Below are 22,246 nucleotides of genomic sequence, written 5' to 3'. Positions count from 1 at the left end.
TGATTTTGCAATCTACAGCTACAAAACCTTCATACTTAGAAATGATAAGAGGTAATGTTGTCAATTTTATCTTATTCAGCGCCGGTCGAATCTCGTTCTCCACGGCATCACCAAGAAAATTAAACAAAAAACATTATTTTCAAAGATTTCTAAAACAGTAAAAATAGAACAGCTAATAATAGAGAAACTTATTAAAAAATTTTCAAAATCTTCCCATCTTAAATCACTTTTAAAATCAATAAAGGAAATCCTCATGACAGCTACAGCGTCATGATATAAATAAACGTGTCACCAGGTTCAAGGTCGAAGGGAAGGAACGCTCGCTTATTTGCTGCTTTGTTATCTGGAAGGTATTTCTCATACTTACCATTTTGTAATGCAAAATTCGAACACTGTCGTCACGGTAACCAACAGGACAGTTTTGGTTTTACGGTTGCATTCCTTGATTTAGTTTATAATTTTTCATTCTTGTCATTGTTCATTTTTGGAATAAAAAAAAAAGTATGTAATATAACGTGGCAAGCAGGATCGGATGAAAGCATTTACATAAAGTGCGAATTGTGCTCTGTTAATTTCATTATTAAACAGAGATGAACTAACACTTTGATAGCTCTGCATGGAGTACCACCAATCAGTTGTATAACGTCCCTTGAATGAGATAGGATTTCTAAGCAGGACTACAGCTTAACAAGTTTCGGTCAAGATAGTTGCTCTCTATAACTATTTGGATGTTGTAATGTCATTTGAATATCTGATATTTTTCCCCCGTGTGTTTTTAAGAATTGATTGCCGAAGCAGTAATTATAATTTTCAGAGTGGTATACGTGTTTCACCTGCTTCATTACTCAGAGAAGAAATGAAAACTCACTGTCTTATCAAGTTCGAGAAATTCTAATTGCCAGGTCATCGTGATAATGAGCAAATGGAGCTAAACAAAAGTATTACCATCTTTCAGCTATTAACATCGTAACAGTAATGCACGCTTCATGTCGGATGCCTCAGGACAAATACATAGAGTAAGTGTAGCATACATGAAGGTTTTTCCTAGATACATAACTCCCGCCGATGGGAAGCGGGGAGAAAAAAGATTTCTTCTCTTAGTTTCCGAAACTTAAGCTCATGCTGTGGTAGCTTAGCCATTACTGAAGGTTTATAATTATACAATTCATGGACATCTACTTGCTTTTTACTCGCTTTGGAGATCTGATCAATAATTGATGGCTATTGAGAACAAATGTAGCCTGAGTATATCTAAATATTGACTACCTGAGGTTGAAAGTTTTCTCAGAACATGTATTACAGGAGTATATGTACATACTTATCCCTTGAATTAATAGTTATTTTGCAGGTGAGACAGTCATGGGGCTCAAGAAAGCTCTCTTGGAAATTTAGTGTAAACCAAACAAAATCTGCAAAACGTAAAGCATGGCTTATGTCAAAGAAAGATGTTTGCAGGCTTGGGACTAAGCCATATAAGACATCTGATCTTCCCGTGAGAATTCATTAATACAACTCAAACTTAAAAAATGTTAAGACTGGTGAACGTAAGAAATGGATGGAGTAAATAGAGTGGAAGAGGGTTCGAAGTAATATTAAATTTTAGTTCGAGGTGATCGTTTATGGTCTATCCGAGTAATCATGAGTGAATATATAAAGCAGTTATTCTGACTACTGTGTTTATGCTCATACACTGGTTATAGCGGTAGTAGAAGAGACTGAGGAGCGGAAAAGCATGCGTGGAAGTCGCCTTGAATTTCTTTAGCTTTCTCACGTCTCGTTCTTAGAGATTCATGGGTGTTTGCCCCGGCAACCCAGCCTTTCCTGATCATATCATCAAGGTTCACTCATTCCGTCGCATTCCACAACAACCTTGATGAACATTGTGTTGTCTTTGATGTACTCTCCTTTCTCGATGTCTTCGTGTGCAGCAAATTTTCCAGAGCCGAAGCTAGGATTTTTGTTGGTCCTGGGCCTGCCAAGAAACGGCTCGTTTTCAGGACACACATTTGGTTTAACTGAAAACATAATGTGTTTCCGTTTGGAAAGGTCTTTGTTCTGATCCAATAGATAGAACGTGGTGCGGTAGTTGTATGGCCACTTTAACAGCGAATCGTATATTCCTATAAAATACAACAAATAAGAGCGAACACTTCTAAACAGCCTAGCTTGCCACGAGCCTCCTTTAGCTCAGTGGTAGAGGGTCCGAAGTACTAATAAAAAGGTCGTAGGTCGACTCCATTTGGGAGCACTCTGAGTTTTCTTTCTTCAAGTATTCCTATATCATTCCTTGAAAAATGTCTTCGTTTATTTAAGACGTCTTATAATTGTTATCGGAATGGAAACGCGTACCATCCTTTGTCAACATGAACCTTTATCACTGGTGACTGACGAATACAACATATATTGCTCCTTTAGTTGTAAACTTTGTTAAGACGCGACCTCAGCCAATCTTGACCTATTTCAATAGCCTTTTCTGAAGATCGTTCTTGTTTGAGGCCCACGTATATCGTACGTTGCCAACTTACCTTGAACAACGCTAATAAACACAGATAAATGCGTTCCCTTCCCTCTGCCGTCTCCGTTCAAACAAGCGGAAGCCATTAGTCGGTATCCATTCCTACTCGTGTAGAACTCTGGACTAAATATCGTGTCCAACTCTCCGCTCTTTGCCGATTTTAACTTCCGGTGATAGTCGTCGATCCTCCAGATCAACTGGCTGTTAGTAATGCGTTCCAGGTCCTCGATGCGCTTTTGCTGTTGGCTGATTGTGTCCATTTGTTCTTTAAGAAGGACTTTGGATTCCAGAAGTTCTCTTTTCTGGTCCATGACAACGCCATGGAGCATTCTTACGTGATTGATCAGCTCACTTTTGTGGTGTTTGGGTAGTTTTTCTCGGTTGCACTGCAAGAAATAAATACTTCGACCACTTAAAAAGAGCATGGTTCGATTTTTTTTATGAACCTGCAGTTTTAGGATTGCACTTACGCTGTGAACGCAGCCAATGTCTTCGTATTCACAGGTCATTTTTGTCTTAGGACACTCCTCACCGATGTGATAATCTAGCTGCAACGTAAATTATCACATGAGCATAAGAACTTCATATTAAAAAAAGTAAGGTTAGTTGTTTTCTGGGAAGACAACCTGTCTCTTTTTAAAACGTCACGGTCGATACCTTCAACCGAGAGAAAACAATTCTGATTTTTCTTGCTTCAACATGATTTATGTCCTCGTCCTTATTATGTTTATTCCAGTCTCCTTATTGTTTCCATCAAATTCTTATCGCAATTATTATCGTCTTCATTAACATCATCTTCGACGTTTTTGTTTTTATTGCGATTGTCTTCGGTGATATTGCCGTCATCGTTTCCACCATTTTAACAACAAAAGTAACAACTATATAAATCTTCGCCCTTGCATGTACCCCTCACCTGATCCCTTGTGATAACAAGTTTCTTTTCACATTTGTTGGGACACGGCATTGGAAGCTTCGGGCAATCCTCCATATGCATCTAAAACAGGTAATACATTCAAGAGAGCTTAGCATTGAGTCAAAAGGTGACGAGAGGGGAAGTCACTTCTCAAAACATTACTGTATGTGAGGAAAATACTAAGTCATCAAAATAGTCTATCAGCTTTGTATATAGTTTTTTTCTGGCGTTTTGTTGAATAAAAGTGACACAATGAACAGCAAAGAAAAAGAGTCAGATTTGGAACCACAACGCTCTTTCCCTTTTTTCGTCACAATTCTTTGCACTGCTTCATTTATCACCGTGGCACTTTGACAGTATAATTCGAGTGCTCTATAGGGAATTTCTGTGGGAAAAAATCGAACTACAGTTACTGAAAGTACTTAAAACCCAAGTCAATATATGTAACTTAACCTGACGTGCAGATTTGAAAAACCGATGAAGTAGGAGATATCTCAATTTCCTCGACTCGGTTTACCTCTCAGTTTTCAAATAACCTGGATAATAAGCCAACCTTTCTTTCCTCCCTAAGATGTCTGTCATCACAGTAAGGACAGACAATTATCTTCTTTGGACAGTCTCTGTCTACATGCTTCTGGAAAAATCGTTTTTGAAATTTTGCTCCGCACTCGTACGAACACAATATTTCCACAAAATCGCACTCAGCAGCATGTTTCTACAAATACAAAAGAAAAAAGACTCGACGTTATTGAAACTCGCAGTGTATTATTTTAACAAAACCCTGATAGAGCGGCTTTTTTAAAAGCAAATGCAAAGGTACGCGGAAATACTTTTGTATGCTTTATATTTAGTGAATTTACCTCAAGGGGAGAGTATCGTCGCTTCAACCTCTTGGTGACGAAAGAGCACACCAACCAGGAGCTCATTAGTTAATGGGCTCCTGCACCAACTAAGTGTTTTGAGGGATTTCAAATTGAAATGGTATTTTTCTGATAATTCTTGTCAGATCCCTACAGAATGACTGGGTCAAGAGAGGATCTTAATTCTTTGTTATATCGGTTTTGACTGATCATTGTAAATTAAATTTCCTCGAGATTAAGAATAGAAAATCATTCTTGGAAACCAAATAGTTCATATTACCTGAACAGTTTCAAACTCGCCTTCCCATTTGCAGCCCCATTCGTGATTGTTGCATTTGACATCAAGCGCTAAAATTTCCTTATGGAACGCTTTGTCCACACACGACTAAAAAAAAGAGGAGAAAAATGTTGTTAGTGAAATTATATGCTATTATGAAGTACTCTGTCAGCGGACGTCTAAGTTCTTTACTGCTCAGGACGATCGGTCCGGCTAAAATTGATCTTAGCCCGGAACATTGGAAACTTAAGATTTATATTACAATACAGTCGTAAAAAAGGTCTAATTTTCTAATTGCTCCTTTGAAAGCTCTTAATAGAAAAAAAAGTAAGCAGAGTTTCCAATAAAAAGACCGGTTGACTTAAAATATGGATGTGGCATCCGTTTTCTCATGTTTTGTTACTTACCGCGTCCTTGTCAATCGGATGCATGCCGATTGGGCATCTTGGCTCGACTCTGTTAATAAGAAATTATTTCATGTGGGTGAAATTAACTTCCAAACTACATCCATGTAGTTTTGCGGATAAAAAATTTATCTCGTAATAAATCATAAGCTGTTAAGATATACGTTGACTAAGGTATTATTCTTTTCATGACCAAGCTAAAACTGTCCCTCAAGTGAAGAAAAAACAGAAATATTATGTTCCAATTTTATAATGATCTTATCAAACAGAACAGGAAACATTTCGATGGGTAGGGGAACCTTCGCTTCGTGATCATACAGTGAACAGGGAAACAAGATTTTATGAGCAGACCATTTGACATCTAGGCTGTAGCGGAGGAGGGCTGTTGCGTTTGGGTGAATTTGGAGAGAATATCCCTGAACAAATTCACTCATTCACAAGAACTTACTTCCCCTCAGTCTACCCCCCACCTGCTTTTCCCTTCTTCTAAACCCTATCGATTAAACCCAGGAGGCCGACGAGAGAAGGGAAAAATGGCGGACTTGTCCTGGACTTGCTCTTCGACCGCCCGGTTTCAACTCCTCTGCAGGGTACGGAAGGGAGAGTTCAGGGTTTAGGGGAGTTTAGAGGGGTTGATCAGTTTCCAAGAAGCCAAAGGGTCCAGTCGTAATAATTGTAACGAATGTGGGTAACCTCACCTTATTATCGACGGGAAGCAATTCCCGCATACTCTGTGTCCACATTCTTCAAATTGCACAGGGTTTAGGAGCACATCTTTACAAACGGGACATTGGTATTTTTCATCCAATGGGAAAACGAATGTCACGTTAATCTTTTCTCTTGGCTGTTGCTGGCTCGGAGAGGATGGGCTTGCCTGACCGCTGGTTGGTCTAGGACTGATGAGACTAGGTAAGCTTCCGGAACCAATTAGTCCCTCCTGTGTTTATTGGAAATATCAAGTTCTGCTTAGCTTGGGAGTTTTTTAATGAGGCAAACCAAACATAACGGCGGGGGGCAAAGCAAAATGAAGCGAGCACAAAACACAAAAATAGAACCAATTACCAGCTCAATCAAAAACAGTGACAACAACTTGAACAAAAATGACGCCAAATTCAAAAATCAAAAGGGAGAGCGTAAAACATTATGGAAAAGAACAATAATGAAGTGCCACGAACAAACAAGCCTGGGTTCAAATTCCTTCTGTAATGGAAGTTTTGGCTCGTACTTTCTTTCCGATCCTTATTGTTAAGAAACAGGAATAATGATAACGATTATGATAATAATAATAATCGTTATCATCATGACACTAATAACCATAATGATGAACAGTTATAACAGCAATAGTGATAACAGCAACAACAACGAAAAACAATGATACAAGATTGTAATGAGACATTTCTATAATATGAAGCGAGGATAAGGTTTTGAGTTTCGCACATACTTCAACAAACGTGATAATACTCACAACTAAAAGGAATTTCAGCGCGGACTAAAACAAAACGGTTCTTAACCATAAGCTTCATTTACTACTATGCATATTAAAAATTTATTATTTTTTTTCGGAGCTACTATTTGCCAACTTTTAATTTTATCATCGAATGTCCTCAGAAAATATTACAAGATCAGAAAAGTCGTGACACAAGAAGAAAAGAAAAGTATCGCAGAGGGAACAAATTAAGTACTCTAAGTAAAGTTATCCTTCCAAAATATTTTTTCAGTACCGCATTGAAGTGTTGACCTGACAACCAACAATTAAGAGGGAATATGTACTACGAAATCGGTTTTCGAAAAGAAAACTATACTGATTAGTTTAAAGGCCATTTTTTATCTGTGTTTTTACTAAGGAGCCCAATGGTACGTCTTTTAAGTAATTCTCGTCGTAAAGCAAAAAGTGGAAGTCAATTTTTTATGAGTGGCCGGTTAATTAAAGTGTATTGCATTCATTTAACGTTCTGATTTGAGCCCTTAAAAACAAATATTTTACCTTACCTCTTTTCCTTTTGCCACGGAGATGAATTCATTCACTGACTTTTCACTTTTATTTTCCATTTTCAAAGCGATTCTAAAAGGAAAAGAAACTCGTTTCCTCCCGAAAAGACAATTTAACTAAGTAACAAGTAACGTTAGTGTAAAGCGTACTCTAATTCGTTTCTTTTTTAACTACCAATCAGAATTAATCTATTTTTAACCATAGCACCTGCCGCCCGCAGAGTTTATCTCTCCACCAATCAGCTCTTTTGTTCAGTTATGAAATGTACTTTTCACAATTTTGTCGTTCACAGAGTCTTATTGAAGACGAGTCAATATTGACTTTTATATCCCTACCCTTAAGTTTATTAACTGTTTAAGGACAGAGATAAACTACTGATAGACGGAACCAAAACTTTCAAGGCGCATTCATATCTCTTTTTGATTGCTTATTATAAAAGTGTCGAGAACGCCAATTTAGCCTCTACACCTTTCATCATGGTTTTCAACTTTAATTGAGCAAATTAGATTCAAAACAATAACAACGATGAACATTAAGACATGGAACTATCACAGAACGAAGCGCAAGCCGCCATGAATATGTACGTGTGACCCAACCGCAGTTTGCACTTACACGTTGCACATTGATCGGTTGAGGATGACGTGTTTTGTCATAGGAAAGGGAAGCAAAAGCATTCTGGCAACCTAATCTCCTTTAATTATTCACCTCGAATGTAAGAAACATGTTTGACACAAGCAATATATTTAAACAGTTGAGATAAACAGGTGCGAAGACCGCAAATGAACTCACTCGTCATTCTTTTGTTACTTTGTAACTTCCCAATGCGGATCTAAACTTGTTGGAAGAAAACAGGGAACAGATTGATTCCATAACAGAAAATACAAATGTAAAGGAGTTTTCTTTGACAACGCTCATGAAAATTACAATCATTTTAAACTGTACAGACCTGGGGAAATCTAAGATGACATTTACTAAACGAAAAGGAAAGAAAACTGATGGCGTCGATTGAACGCAAGAAATCCCACAACGATGTGAAATAATCATGATGTATACAGATCCAACAACTGATCTGCTCGAAGTGAAATAACCAAAGTTGGTAATAGACCCAACATACACTTTTAACAGAATGAATTTATTCACCAACTTTAAGTTTGCACCCAAGCAATGTTTCGTCGATGTATCGTTTCAAACCTTTTACGCAAAACGTAACGCAGAGCCTAACGTGTAGAATTGTCGATCGGAAGCAACAAAACCGTTTGACTAGAGCACCTTGCCCTATTCAGTGATAAATAACACATAATAGCACGTACGTATGGTGAACGAGCTTTCTAGATCACTAGATACTACGTGGGTAAATAATCGATTGATTGATTGATTGATTGATCGATTAAAAAGCTAACACTTGACTACCACGGCAACAGCTAATCCGATTAGTTTTGGGAGATTTTAGTAGGATTAGAGGGGATTCTCATGGGACCATAGTTTTAAGAGCATTTGGGTCTCTACTCTCTCAAGCAAACTCTCTCTTTAGGTTCGTCACGAATTTCTTTCCTATGTTCATGGGGCTAAGTTGCGATTTCTGTGCCAGTGTGATTGTTGAAAATGATTCTCGCATTTGTAATAAGTGTCAGTGACGAGGACGGGAAGGGTTCTTCCTATAGCACGCAAAACTGTTTAAGTTCGTTGTTGTTCGATATGGAAAAAGTCTTCATATGATTATTTGAGCCCATTTTGGTGGATTCCTGTCTGTCATGGTTCATTTTAAAACCATTCAAATGGTGTCCATTACGCCCCTGTGCTTTAACCAGATTTGTAAGCCTTTCTACTTCATTGGCCAGCGTTTCGATAACTTTTTTGCACCTCCTTCGTTCCTTGTTGATCGATGTATTAAGTTCTTCGATTTTCCTTTCTAGTTCTTCGTTCCTCTCGCGTTCACTATCGATCTGAAGATACAGTTCTCCGATTTTCATTTCGAGCTCACGTATCTCCCAATCGGATTCAGGCTCCCGATTCGTGTCCTTAGCTTCTACTTTGGTTTCCTTCGCAGTTAACTGCTGTTTTAACTGCAAAAGAGAAAGTTAAACATTCGTCAACGCTTTGTTGGTGTAGATCACTTTCATAGCCTTAACTATGCAAACAAAAAGAATCAATTCTTCTTCTCAACTGGGGGTGAGTCTTACTAAAGTTATTAGAGCGGGCATGGTAAGCGTAGACCCCGTAAGGCTTACAAGTAACCTTAAGGTTTAATGTAAGTTAAATGTATTTTAAGTTTGTTAAGATTGTCATTAGAATACGGATTTACATTCTCCATCTCTAACCATCCTCGTTACTTTGTGGTATATAACTAACTCTCCAGCACTTGTTTGCTCAAGCAAACCATTACGTTCAGGTTTCACTCTATAGAAAAGCAGTTGACTTCTCATAAGAAATAACCCAAACAATTGTGCAGTAACTCCTTCTCATAGACGTTGAAGTAGAGAGTTACTGCATCCTAAGTCTGGATGCAAGCCTACCTTCTTGTAACTCCTGCCAGTTTTCTCAAGGGACTTGTAGGTCTTGATGTATTTTGCGTGCTGCACCTGCGCCATTTCTATAGTTCTCATGGCAGCAACTGCGCACAGCTGACTGGCATTACTCTTAACCAAGTGATCAAACGAGGAGTCCTTACCAGACTCCCACTCATCAAAATGTTCTTCCCATAGTTCTTCTTCATAGACGTTATCTCGCCCCAGGGCTAAGACGGGGTCGTGCTGCTCTTTCCGGTTTAGCAGAGTTAATTTTTCATTGAGAATATCCTGATTTCGTTCGTCCTCCTGGTAAATAGAATGAAATGAGTAAAGAGATATCAATAAAAATCGCGAACAAGAAACTATAGTACACAGCCAACATTTTCCACATTAACCTGAGCAGACTCTAAAAAAGAAAGTTTCTGTTAAGAGATTTGACTCTCAGGCTGAAAATGTAATTATTAATTATTAGCAAATATTACTTGTAGATATATCAATTATGACTCAAAAATATTGTGAGGATTCACTCAAAATCGGATAAATAATACTAAAAAGTTCTTAAACCGCATAACTTTTATTATAGGACTAACGAGGAACGTCTGAAAGCGGCGGCAGTTATGATGAAAGCAGAAAGAATCCTTGTCTGTGAAAAATCGGATTAACTTAAACCTCTTCATTAAACGAACGATTGCACTGAAAAGAAAACATAGACTGAATCGTACAGAATACCTCATAAATGATTCATGTTTCCAAGATCCATGACATTAAGAACCCGTGCTAACAACAATCCGAAATTCTAATTATGAAGAACAATTATTGAAGCAGATGTTATTATGATTACTATCATTGCTGTGCAGAACGCATCTTTTTCATAGGCAAACAAATGGTTTCCTTTGCATTGTGAAACGAACAAAAATATGTTGAATAACACGCTATTTATGTTTAAAACCACAGAGTTCCAGCACGTGATAAAAAATCTATTTTCTTCTATAGCCCCCACTGTTAAAATAACTCAAACCATCAGAACGTGATCTTTTGGTTTGATGAAGATAGAAAGTTCACTTGTCACGAACAATAGCGAAATGTCAGGATCATGCCGTCTCAGAAGTCCTTGGGGTAAGAAATATGTGATAAATTTGAACGGAACAGCGGGGCTCCAGCAGTGTCTTTAGAAATACGTTTGATGTCTGTCAAAAAAAAAATTTAGACCGGCAAATTAAGCCCACGTAGCCTCAGTGGAACAAATTTTGTGACACTATTTCGCTAGACCCTCAGGGTAAAAGCGAAATTGAAACAATATTAGCGAAACTTTGTGGTTTTATCACTAGCTCCGTTGACGAATCAGGTCACTCAATATCGACTGAAAACTTTAAAGTCACAACGAAAGCGGTTAATAGTGAAAATTAGAGCGAAATCTGTATTTAAAAGCTAGAAGATCACGGCAAATTCCTAAATAGAAACTTGGAGATCTACGCAATTCCCATTGCAACAAGCTGGCGATAGACTATAGTTCCCTGACCTTCCGATAAGAAGTCATTTCGTACACTCACGTTCTCGTAAAGAAGGAACAAAAACTATGCGCGAAATTTCCCACGCTTTCCATTATGAGAATTGATTGAATCGTAAGGGAGCTACAGCAATCGATGATTAACACAGCGTTTTTTCTTTGAGTATGGAAACTAATTTTATAAAATTCTTATCAAAGAATCTCCGAACCTGATGACCACACAACGAAAGAAGAATATGATCGAATCCATTAAAGCAAATATACAAATGTAGACTCATTTATCAAATGACGGAAACGGAGTTTGGCCCAGCTTGCATGTGGCTTCCCGCGCAAGTGTTATTTACAAAAAAATACTCGGTCGAGTTGAGCCATACTCAAGAAAACTTAAGAGAACGACGGGCTTTACTATCTACGATCACTGACTAGCTTATTATCAAACAAGATTTTAAAAGCGACACTTGATCGCGAAGGACGGATCGAAATTCGGTCGCCTCAACAAATAGTAAATTCAAGACGGAGGTTATAAATTAGTGATGAAAACAATACGCTTGTGTGATGTCGCAAAGTTAACGCAAATTCGCTCCTCAATGTAAAGCGACATGCAACATATTTTGCATCCAGCTCACTTACGTGACAAAGCAGGTTATGAAAGAATAGCGGAGGGACTTTGAAACTGCGCTCAGAAAATAGTCTTTGACGTCAAAATTCTAATATCCATATATCGAAAACATTCGTAGAATAGAACACTCGAAGATCTAATATTGAATGTTGAAGCTATTCCGTACCGAAAAGAAAACCATTTGAAAAGAACTCATTCAAACTCATACACGCGTATTTGCGTGTATATTTCAGCTACTTAACGATCAACACGACAAAAATAACATCAAAAGTGTACAATACGAACCAGCAACAATTCAATGATTTCCTCTTTGAGTTGAAGTTCTGCCTCTAAGAACAGCAATAATTTCATCATATTCTCGAACCTGCTCTGATCTCCGGTATTGTAGTATCCTTCACAAGGAGAAAAAGCCATGGCAGTAAGCGGCTGGTAGTTGGTACGCCGTTGACTTGGGAGATGAAACAAAGTATTGTGACAAAGTAAACCAAAATAAAAGCGAAAGTTCTCTAGCCCTCCGTCACATCTGTTGACGGTCAACTTTCTGCACTCTAATGACGTGCAAAATTCCCTTTTGTTTCGCGGAACCCAAACTTAATTGTCATTCAATTGAACACAAACATTTGCTGTTACGTCAGACGGCAAAGGCAAACTGATATTTAGGGCCCAGTACAAGTCGGTTGTCCTTTACCTCTAAATTCCGGAACTTGAAGGCGATATAATTCTTCTAGCTACGTAATATCCTTAGACTCTTTTACTTTCCAAATTGCAATTTATGCTCTCGCCTCCAAGCAACTTGTTTTTGTGTGACAAAAGAATTTTTTTCTTCAATTATAACAGACAATGGAATCACAAGATTTAGCCATTCAGAGCTTTGTGGGTCGAGAATCGATATGTGCATGTCAAATTTTTGAACGACATCTCAAGAGCATGGATATAAAGCACAATATGTAATAATCTATCGGCAAGTTTTGGCCCGAATAGCCAAGATACGTTTTAAGATTGAACGTGATGATAAATAAGTCATATCATAAACTATGCGTGAGGCGAAAATTAGTTATTGAAAAGCGATAAGGACATAGCCATTGATAAGACCACAAAACCAAAGATAAAACTGTTCTTAATCCCTGGCAAATTTCTAGGGTTTCTTGGAGACTAAGTGTCAACGAAGGAAAAAGTGATACAACACGTGTAGGAGCTTTACATTTCATGGGTACCGAAAAAGCATTAGCGCATCAGAGAGAAGGAAAAATTCTCAGAGAACACTCGTGCTAAGGGTCTCAATACTTTTGCAAAGAAGCTGAAAATTCTCCTAAAATCATTATTTTTATTGGAATGGTTTGGAAGGTAGATTTCCCTAGTTTTCTCTATTGTGAGATCTTAAAGACTTTTCATTTGCCAGTTTTCCTTTTTTCTGAAACTTGAAAAATCATGTGTCCACTCACGGATCCACTCTTGTCGAACTTTTTTCGGGTTTTTCTTTGTTCCTTTTTGCTTCGTTTTCCTTTTAGTTGCTTTTGATGTTTGGTATGTTATTCTACGAGTATTACTTTAATCTGACGTTGTAAAAACGTATGCTTTTTACCACGATACTCTTGTGCTTATTTTTATTCAAATATCAATATTTTTGTTATTATTATTATTATTATTATTATTATTAATTGTTAATAGGGTAATATAAACTTGAAATTCTTCGTCATCTGCTGTATCTTACTGATGAATTGTATGGGATCACGACGTTGATCACGGGACGCGCAAAGAGATTGAACTTTCGACACGGGTACATTTATAGACTTACTCTGTGGGAGTCTACTGAAGTATTAAATTAGTTCTTTCAACAACTATGAAAATAGCGCTTTTCTACGAGGTGACGGAAACACGATTTTACACCAGTGACAAAATAAGAGAAATCCTCTTACCTTCGGAAGGAGCCACATCCGTTCTTTGCTATTCAATTTTTTTCCGATTTTCTGTGCGAGTCATAGCTGTCAATCGTTCCGGAAAATCTTCATCGAAAAATTTCTGCGGATTCAATCTCAGTTGACCTTAAGGAAGGCCTTGTAACTGTTTGGCATGCATTATGCAAATTTTGCGAGCCTCGTGTTTTAGAACTTACGCCGTCTCATTTTGATTTAGACAGTGGTAGTTTTGCATCATGTACTTGTGTGGCAAGCCCATAGTTTAAACAGTAGCAGCCTTGCAACACAAGTTTGGTAAGAGGTCCGTTTAGTTTGAGATCAACACCTAGTGAAGAGGCTCTCAGACAGACACACCCATTTGATGATGGGATTACCTGTCACCACATGTTCTTCATTGCAATCGAATCGTTCTGTTTTGTTTGGACGAGTCTTGAAGGGATACACTGTCTCCTTGACTTTGCCCAACCTTTCTGACAGGCAGATGGACATGGGACGGCGCTAGTGTTCCGAATTATTGAACAAAAGCGTCACGCCATACGCCACTTCACCTTGGTGCACGTCCACAATTCGCTTGACCTCCAGCCGTCACTGATAAATCTGTTATCAGAAACGCGAGAAAAGAGTCCGAAAATATGCAAAGGTGAATTCTAAGGCTGCCGCATCTGCTAATCTTCTTCAATTTCCCTCTTCTTGTTTACGATACCTCACCCTTTTCAGTTGCCCTCACCTATTCGATATGGACACTCTGTCTGCCAAGCCCCATAACTTGATGTTTCACTTAAGGTACTGATGAGGTGTACTAATATTGTTGCTGTGGATAGGGAAACAGGTTTCGTAGGTTTTTAAAAATGACAAAGACGCTTTAGTTAAGCAAAGCTAAATGAAGAATATTCTTAAGGAATCACGGAGGGTTCTAACTGGAAGCAACGAAACGAACTCGAGACTCGAGAGCGCCTGCTGAACATTTGAGGTTTGGAAAACGACAGGGAACAGCGCATACAGCAACAAACAAAAACGATCTTTCTTTCGACATACGATAACTAAGAAGTTAACAAAAACGTCGAGTCCACAATAATATTTTAATAAACTTTGCGCTAATTTATTTCATTATTACAATAAAAGATAATAAATGCCTTCTGTGGTAAAAATAATCAGCGAGTTAAGTCTCACTACAGACTTTTAGAATTAAATAATAATTACAATTTTAATCTGATTAAGAAGCCAAAAACATAAATATGACTTAATTTCAAACTCACGGCATTAAAATAGCTATTTCAATATGAGACTAATGTAACAAACCTGATCTTCTTTTTAATAATTTTAATGATATTAATACTTAAATAATCATTTCAATGTAATCTTTGTGTAATCTCACAGTACTGATCATAATGGGGTGCGATTTGCGGTCTCAATAAGATACATTGAACCTACTTATTGACTACCACACTGGAGCAATCATTGAAAGACTGTCACTTGTTACTTTTATGGAAGTTAATTTGCCTACAACGGAAAAATCATTTGCCAAATAAGTCACATGGTAAACCGAAAATGCCTTAACATTCACCTCCTATATTCAGTATGAGTTGAGACCATGCTATGATAAACCAGTAAGATATTGTTGTGACCTTCAATTCTTAAATGACAGATCTATGCAAAGTATAAAATGAAGTAAAACATCTGCACTCTGTGGGAAGAGCCTGAAAAGTTCCACTTCATTTGAGAATAACTTGGATTTATGTTGGATTAATTGGCTGACTACATGGGATATTTTGTTGGATAATGATTTTTTAGCTTTGCTGAACTCCTGTCATTTATTTCTTTTGACATACAGATATTTCCCTAACATGCAATATTTTTATAAGGACAATTGTCTAAGAGAATCAGTACCCTTGGTGGCAAGAAGAGCAGACTCTTTGAGGTCAAAACATGCTCACTGGGAGCTGAAGTGCTCCTGCATTAAATGCGAAAGCTCTCCTTCTTTCCATCAATGTGCCTTAACCGCAAATACACATCTGTACCCAAGCCCTCCATGGACAGCAGGCGAAGTGATCCTCCAAGATACGTAGCATAAGCACGAGACGTAGGAAGACCGAAGCCCCATCCTGCCATGGGACCCCCACTAGGTGAACTGCTTGGGTGTCCTGCACACATTTCTGAGAGGATGTTGTCACTGTCTGAGGGCTTTATGGTGCTTCGGTCACCCATAGTGGTGAACGAATACTTGAAGATATCCTGGAGCTGGGACTCTGGGATGCCACCTCCACGATCAGAAATCCTGCAAAGTTAGACAAGTTTATTTATTGTCATGAAGGATCTTTTGGCTAAAGGGGCATAGTTGTCTAATTTTACCACAGCTCAAAGGTATTCAATACCACACAATGATTAATGATTAAAAAACTAAGAACTTGATTGAACTTTGATTTGGTTGCTATTCCAATCAACTGTTCTAATCTAAATTTTTCCCAAGTTAAGAAGTATCAACCCAGTTTGCTAATCTTTTCCTTTGTCTCAGATAATGAATACTTAACTAAGAAAAATAACATTCAAACTGTTTGAAAACTTTAAAGCAAGGTGCAATCTGATCAACAACAGCTACAAAGGTGGATGCATGTTGAAGAAGTTGTTTTTACCTGACAAAGAATTCAGTATCATTGCTGCAGAGTGTGACTACGACATTGGGCACTTCATTAGGTCTGTCTAAGTGAAATTCCACACTGGCCCTAGAATAAGTCAGCAAACACATTGAAGTTCTCTCATTCAGTTAACCTGTGTCTAGCAGTTACAAGTATAGCAATCATACCATTACTATTACAAGAACAATTGAAAATGCTTATCAAAAAAGTACATAGGAAAAAAACTCAGATGAAAACACAAAGAGCTTTCCTATTCTAAATAGATGCCTTTTTATTTGAGATTTGAGACAAACAAATATCAAACAATGGATGCAGATTATAAAAATTAGCATTAGAAAGGAAACCTTGGCTGGTCAATAGAAACTCACTAACCTCATAGCATTTTTCAAGAGTTCCTGAAGAATGTATTCAAGAGGTGCAGGAATGTGAGGAAAGATTGCTTTTGTGTGGCCATTGACAATAAGTCCTGGAGCTACACCATAAGTATGTTCACAAACTTGCCTATAAAACAAAACACAACATCTGCCATCCCACTTTCTTCTTTCGCCTTATTCCATTACATTGCTCATATAAACACACGAGAACCCACAGGGTTTCTGTTAAGTTTTAAAGTAACAATATAGATATCTTCTATCTGGATATTTTGAGTTGACAACTGAAGAAGCCAAAAAAATTTGCAGAATAACCCTGATCCAAGTGACTACTAACAAGAAGTACAAGGTCCCAGCTCTGACATTTTTTCATCTCAGCCCCAAGACAGCAAAAACTACCTTTTTTTTTTCTTCAACAGTTTTTAGTGTCAACATCTTCTTGTCCTAAGTAAAAGCTAACTAAAGGCTGTGAATATTACCACTGAAGTAATCACAAACATGACTGTATGCAATAAATTTTACCTGGCAAAGTCACCACTCCTCTCAACAATCTGTTTAAGGTTTAGGTGAGTACAAATAATTCCAATGTAGTTTGGCTGTGACAGAAATCAAACATTCCACACATATTAAAATGTCATTAATTTTTATTCCATTTCCAGAAAGAGGGAAATTTTGCTTCTGCATAAGCAAACAATTGAAAAGCAAGGAGAGAAACCATTCTCAGGTTTGATATCATGATCCAAACCTAGACTACTGTATCACTTATGTTGCTTTGCAGCTAAATGTATGTAGGTTTCCTCATTTTCAGGAAGTTTTACAAGTTAGAATGAAAAGAATACCAGTAGATATCAAAATATGAATACATGTAAATAAAGTCTTAAGGGAACAATACAAAAACAGAACAAGCCAAAAGAGCACTGCAATGATAAAATGAGACTTGAAACTTGCACCATGATGAACAAAGCACCACTACATGATTTTGTATTATCACAGGCTTCTTATCTTTACAGTTAAACCTAAAATACTTCACCTTGTCCATGCTTAGAGCAAGATGATGTTCTGCTAACATGCGGATTCCAAGCCTTGATGTCAGGGTACGATTTAAAAAGGCACCTATTATTTCATACTGCAATCATAAAAACATTGATAATAAGTTTTTATCTAGATATCCCTAAAAGAACAAAGATGATAGTGAAATAAATCTTTTGAAAATTCTGACTTACTGGAACATTTTTCTGGCATTCATGGAATCCCTCTGCTAGGTGGGTGACAACACTTTGATGATCATCTAAGAGTTGTCTGATAGTACGACAATATCTTTCCTCTGCTTCAAGATTTTCCACCTATGAAATTAAGTAATAGACATGCTCATTGTACCAGAGTTGAAGCAAATGATACACCTACAAAAGGCAGCAAATATTTTATATCATGAACCCTCTATCCTTTAACCTCTCAGAGTGACTAGAACTTAATTTCTTCTTACGACATCACTGCTGTAATCCAACATCAAGGTCACCAGAATTATAGAAAAGATCATCAAGTAGAGACATTCTTGATTGTTTTGCAAATTCTCCTAGTCATTACTATGGGGAGTGTATATGGATCAGAATCAAGAATATGCATAATAACATTGGGGAATGAAAGGTTAGTCTGATAACCAGAGTGACTACAAGCTAACTAGGGGTGCCTGAGGAAAAGTATATAAATAGCATTTTTTGTACTTCCTCTACTGATAACTTGCAGCTTTATTAACATGTCTCACAAATTAGTCCTTTGAAAGAATAAAACATACCTTGGGAAATTTGTACAGCATACTAAAAGCTCTAAGATATAATTCATACTGAAATAAAAATGAAACAGATTCCAAATATTTAAAAGAAAACTAATGGGTGTTAAGTAAATGCAACTCATCTCAAGAAATGAACTAAAAGAAAAAGACAAAATTTAAAATCTTAAAAATGAACTAAATAATTCATAACAAGATGCGAAACAAGCACATGTCAACATGATATCTATTTCTTAATCTGATCATGGTACATGTACATTCCCCCAGTATATGGCCATCCTTCTTGTCAAGCTGTGTCAAACTCTTCAAACTCAAGTTAAACACCCATCATGGCTACAAAATCTAGTTTCTCTCCTAATCCACTGGATTTTAACATTGCTGTTATTCCTAATTCATATGTGATAAATAAATGATAAGAGCAATGTACAAAGTTCACCTACCATATCATGAATGACTGGATTGCACAGAGCAATGTGAGGCAGTTTTTGAAAGTCAACAACACGACGTGCAACCCGAATAGGTAACTCTTTTTGAAGAAACTGGGCACTTTTCTGACAAAACAAAATGTCACAAATACAAAGTCAGATTAAAAAGCATCAATTAGGCTTAATTATATAACTGTTGTTAGTCCTTAATACACAGGTGTATCATAAGAAAACAAATTCACAACCAGGTGTTACTGAAAAAAAAAATTAAAACAACTGAGTAACTACTACTGTTCTTTAACATAAACAAACTTTATCTCCACTTTTAAGGGAGCTGCTGATGCTATTAAAGATTCAAACATTAGATATTTTCCACTTATCCATGGAAAAGATGCGGTTATTTCAAAATTTCTATCCACTGCATATTTTAAAACAGACTGAGGGAGGAGGCAATAGCTTTCATAGCTGCAAAGTAAACTTGAAAAATAACCAATAGATTTCCAAGGTAAAACTAAGAAATGCCAAGAGTTTGGGCTAGCACAGCAAATTAAATATTCTGTCTAAAAATAACCTCTTCTTACACGAGTCATCACACTCAAACAATCTTCTTGAACAAGTTCCAATCCAGATAGTTGCATACTGTTATTGATTTACTAGCATTCTTCTTGCTTGGCAAGAATTCATAATGTTCTGCACAAGTCATTTTGAGGTTAAAACTGCAATAAACAAGTCTTATCTGTAGCTATAAAGTACCAAAACATTTAAAGCCATCACATTACAAAAAAATAACTTTGCCTCAACAAATTGTTTTATGATAAGCAACCACTATATTTACTGGGATGAAAAATTAATGCTGAAAAAAATCACTCTTTTCATGTTTGTGTCTTCTTGATTGAAAAACTTAGCATTATGTAGAGAAATTGATCTGCCTGATTTTCAAGAGCAGAATATATTTGTAACTTCAGGTTTACTTAAGAGTAAACTTAAAATTGCTTTTTCTCAATTCAAAATGATTGAATTAGGAGCAGTCAAAATATTTAGAGGAAAGGCTGCAATTACAGCAAAAACCAATGCAAGCAGTTATTCAAGATTTTCATAGCAAAGCCAAACAGAAAGTAATTTGCATGCCTTTTCTTGTTATGCAAAAATGTAATGAATAGTTAGTCAAAACAATCATGGGGTACAATATTTTTAAAAAAATTTAAAACTACCTATCTGAATAAAAGGATGATTTTGGGTATATTGGTTACTTGTCATCCCTCAGGTGGAAAATTAATCACAGCTTTTATTCCAGACTCTTTCCTGTGTACCAGGTGATAAAGCATTGTCTGACTGTCACTTACAACATGTTTTTTTGCTTAGGGGCATTCACCAGTGCATAGAGCATAGCTGTTTTTAAATCTCCAATTCCCATAAACAGAAGGAAACATGTTTTATTTTTTTCTAAAGTACTAAAGAGTACAAACCCTGCTATCTTGGATAAGACCACTTTTAATGTATGTTGTTGTACTTTGGTTAAAGAGAAGCCTGCTGGGTGTAAAACTATCCCACAAAGGGTGATTTTATTTACAGTGCATCATCATACTCTCTTTCTAAGTTACAATAAAATGGCAATGGGTGACGCATGAGCAACAAAACATACAATTTCAACTTGTAAAATAACTAAAAAAGGAAAATATCACTTTTATGTTAATACATAGGATCCATTTAACCGTGTGAATACCTTAAAAAATTTAGACATGTCCATACAAGAAAAAGCATATTAGATTTAAACGAGCCTAGTATAATGTAAAATTCTTGATCTCTGGAGAAAGCTACAAGTTACTTTTATCTTACTAGTAAGTGGGTTCCATCTTTGAATCTTCCGGCCCAAAGCATTTGGAACGGGGTCAGGCGAATCGATGGCTGAAAAAAAGATCACTTATTGAATACACCTTCCGTCCACAAAACCACAAACGATGTTTTAACGACAGCTTTAAATATTATATTTTAACTTAAGATCGTCTTTCGTGAAGATGACAGAATGGTAAAAGATTATTCATCTCGTCAAACTAAATTAAAAAAACGCCAGTTCAGATCAACTTCAGTGAAAGCCTCATCACAACTACTTTACAATTCAAACAAACCTTCGCAGACGCTTCGTCCAAAGTTTGTTGTTTCACGTAAGACCAAGCTTGTGTTTGGGAGCCAAAAACCGAAGCATTGCATCTTATTTGCGTTACGCTACTCCGGCAGATCCACCGACAGTTCGGATTCAGCCACGATTCGAAGGACAGATTCGTGAATAGCCGACTCATGATAAGAGGATAAGTTGGCTATCGGGGAATTTCAAAACAACCTTGTGACCGCGTGCAGTATGAACGTGTTCCTTGTACACAACAGCGAGAAATCGAGACTATAAAGTCTTTTGATGGTTGTTGTTAAAAAGATCCGTTATCTATCCATTTCTCTCTCGCACGGAAATCGATCTGTATGGTTGACGTACTGCAAAATCCAGAAAGGTAACAGAAAAACACTTTTTAACCGGTATAGAATGCACTTGACCTATTTCAGTGCCTACATTTTCGTTTGTCTACGCCTCAGGGTTTTCGTAAGACTTCTTTACTTTATTTACACGCAACGAGAGCGCGGTTTCAGGCGCGCTAGCCAATTAGATTGACGTAACTGGAGACATGTGAAGAACACGTGTTATATCACAGCGTGACATAGAAAGAAGAGCTTTTTATCATATTCCCGTATAATTTCCGTGTACAGTATGACTATTTCAGTTTTCCAGCTGAAAAACTAAGGCGTAGGGTTGTATTAGAAAATTAGCTATGCGATGTAAAATCCCTTGAGCAAACAGGCTTAGTCGTGATGTCATGCTAGCTGCACAAACTGGGAACTTCGAATGTCTGAATGGACTCCCGCGATGGGCCAATTCGTATCTTTAGATTTTTTTAATCAAAAAATGTCGTCACGATAGTAACAAACTTAAATTCAAAGTCAACATTTCTTCAGAAGAGTGGTCGGCACTAATATGTCTAAACATAGTTATCAAAGCGGCCGACAAAGGCAGCGCAGTCGTTATTTGGCGGGCCAACCTCTACCAAGGAGAAGCTTTACGGCAACTTTCTGACGAGGATCTCACTTTCATCAACCAAACTATTGTCAAAAACACGATTTACGATCTTATAACTGAACAAGAATTGCCGGCCACTATAAAAAGTCACACCATCATCACTCCTAAAACTTCGTGTATTCACTTTTTACCTAGAATACACAAACCTAACAACCCAGGTCGACCCATCGTCTCTGGCTGTGGTTGTCCCACTAAACTTATCTCCAGATATTAAGACAAAATTATGGCACCTATCGTCAACACGATATCAGACGATTCAGAGACTGGTGCTATCTTTTCGCAACCTCCTCTGATTTCCATTCAAATGCGACAAAAACCGGCACAGGCAACTTTTTGGTCAGAAGTTCATTTCAAACTAATGACCAACTTGGAACTTTCAAATACGCTCGCTCACGATGCAAA

At 37.2% G+C, this 22,246-nt stretch overlaps 3 protein-coding genes across 4 annotated transcripts; all 3 read right to left on the bottom strand.

Annotated features, from left to right (window-relative positions):
• Window positions 1-872: 872 nt before the first annotated feature.
• On the bottom strand, window positions 873-7,165 carry LOC113684530 (TNF receptor-associated factor 4). Of its 2 annotated transcripts, XM_027201929.2 has the most exons (9): window positions 6,959-7,165; window positions 5,668-5,906; window positions 4,973-5,021; window positions 4,569-4,673; window positions 3,982-4,143; window positions 3,429-3,509; window positions 2,986-3,063; window positions 2,526-2,901; window positions 873-2,120 (listed from the first exon to the last, which is right to left on the bottom strand). In XM_027201929.2, exons 1-9 carry the CDS (start codon window positions 7,016-7,018, stop codon window positions 1,834-1,836), a joined length of 1,437 nt encoding a protein of 478 aa, XP_027057730.2. In that variant the 5' UTR covers window positions 7,019-7,165; the 3' UTR covers window positions 873-1,833. The 2 variants fall into 2 exon arrangements, with proteins under 2 accessions (XP_027057730.2, XP_089046773.1); XM_089190647.1 differs by having other exon boundaries at window positions 2,526-3,063.
• A 467-nt stretch (window positions 7,166-7,632) lies between these two features.
• LOC113684496 (uncharacterized) lies at window positions 7,633-12,593 on the bottom strand. The gene is made up of 3 exons (XM_027201875.2): window positions 11,878-12,593; window positions 9,473-9,772; window positions 7,633-9,022 (listed from the first exon to the last, which is right to left on the bottom strand). Exons 1-3 carry the CDS (start codon window positions 12,004-12,006, stop codon window positions 8,615-8,617), a joined length of 837 nt encoding a protein of 278 aa, XP_027057676.2. The 5' UTR covers window positions 12,007-12,593; the 3' UTR covers window positions 7,633-8,614.
• A 1,975-nt stretch (window positions 12,594-14,568) lies between these two features.
• LOC113684461 (branched-chain alpha-ketoacid dehydrogenase kinase) lies at window positions 14,569-21,372 on the bottom strand. The gene is made up of 10 exons (XM_027201843.2): window positions 20,850-21,372; window positions 20,560-20,628; window positions 18,739-18,849; window positions 18,305-18,352; window positions 17,736-17,855; window positions 17,543-17,638; window positions 17,035-17,108; window positions 16,514-16,642; window positions 16,139-16,228; window positions 14,569-15,783 (listed from the first exon to the last, which is right to left on the bottom strand). Exons 1-10 carry the CDS (start codon window positions 21,018-21,020, stop codon window positions 15,465-15,467), a joined length of 1,227 nt encoding a protein of 408 aa, XP_027057644.2. The 5' UTR covers window positions 21,021-21,372; the 3' UTR covers window positions 14,569-15,464.
• Between the last annotated feature and the right edge of the window lie 874 nt (window positions 21,373-22,246).

The sequence above is a fragment of the Pocillopora damicornis genome, chromosome 12 (assembly GCF_964200805.1).
Source record: "Pocillopora damicornis chromosome 12, jaPocDami1.2, whole genome shotgun sequence".
Classification (NCBI taxonomy): Eukaryota; Metazoa; Cnidaria; class Anthozoa; order Scleractinia; family Pocilloporidae; genus Pocillopora; species Pocillopora damicornis.
The sequence above is the reverse complement of the archived record's forward strand: the minus strand, read 5'-3'. Positions and strand labels throughout refer to the sequence as shown.

Bases quoted from the DNA above. Each gene is read 5' to 3' on its own strand.
- LOC113684530 (XM_089190647.1), bottom strand. From the start codon at position 7,018: ATGGAAAATAAAAGTGAAAAGTCAGTGAATGAATTCATCTCCGTGGCA. The intron at 5,907-6,958 runs GTAAGGTAAAAT...CAATAAACACAG, and splicing joins CCGTGGCAAAAGGAAAAGAG to GAGGGACTAATTGGTTCCGG. The intron at 4,144-4,568 runs GTAATATGAACT...TTGTATTTGTAG, and splicing joins GCGAGTTTGAAACTGTTCAG to AAACATGCTGCTGAGTGCGA.
- LOC113684496 (XM_027201875.2), bottom strand. From the start codon at position 12,006: ATGGCTTTTTCTCCTTGTGAAGGATACTACAATACCGGAGATCAGAGC. The intron at 9,773-11,877 runs GTTCGTATTGTA...TCTATTTACCAG, and splicing joins AAATCATTGAATTGTTGCTG to GAGGACGAACGAAATCAGGA. The intron at 9,023-9,472 runs GTAGGCTTGCAT...TCTCTTTTGCAG, and splicing joins CTGGCAGGAGTTACAAGAAG to TTAAAACAGCAGTTAACTGC.
- LOC113684461 (XM_027201843.2), bottom strand. From the start codon at position 21,020: ATGAGTCGGCTATTCACGAATCTGTCCTTCGAATCGTGGCTGAATCCG. The intron at 20,629-20,849 runs GTTTGTTTGAAT...TCTTTTTTTCAG, and splicing joins TGGACGAAGCGTCTGCGAAG to CCATCGATTCGCCTGACCCC. The intron at 15,784-16,138 runs GTAAAAACAACT...CTAACTTTGCAG, and splicing joins GATACTGAATTCTTTGTCAG to GATTTCTGATCGTGGAGGTG.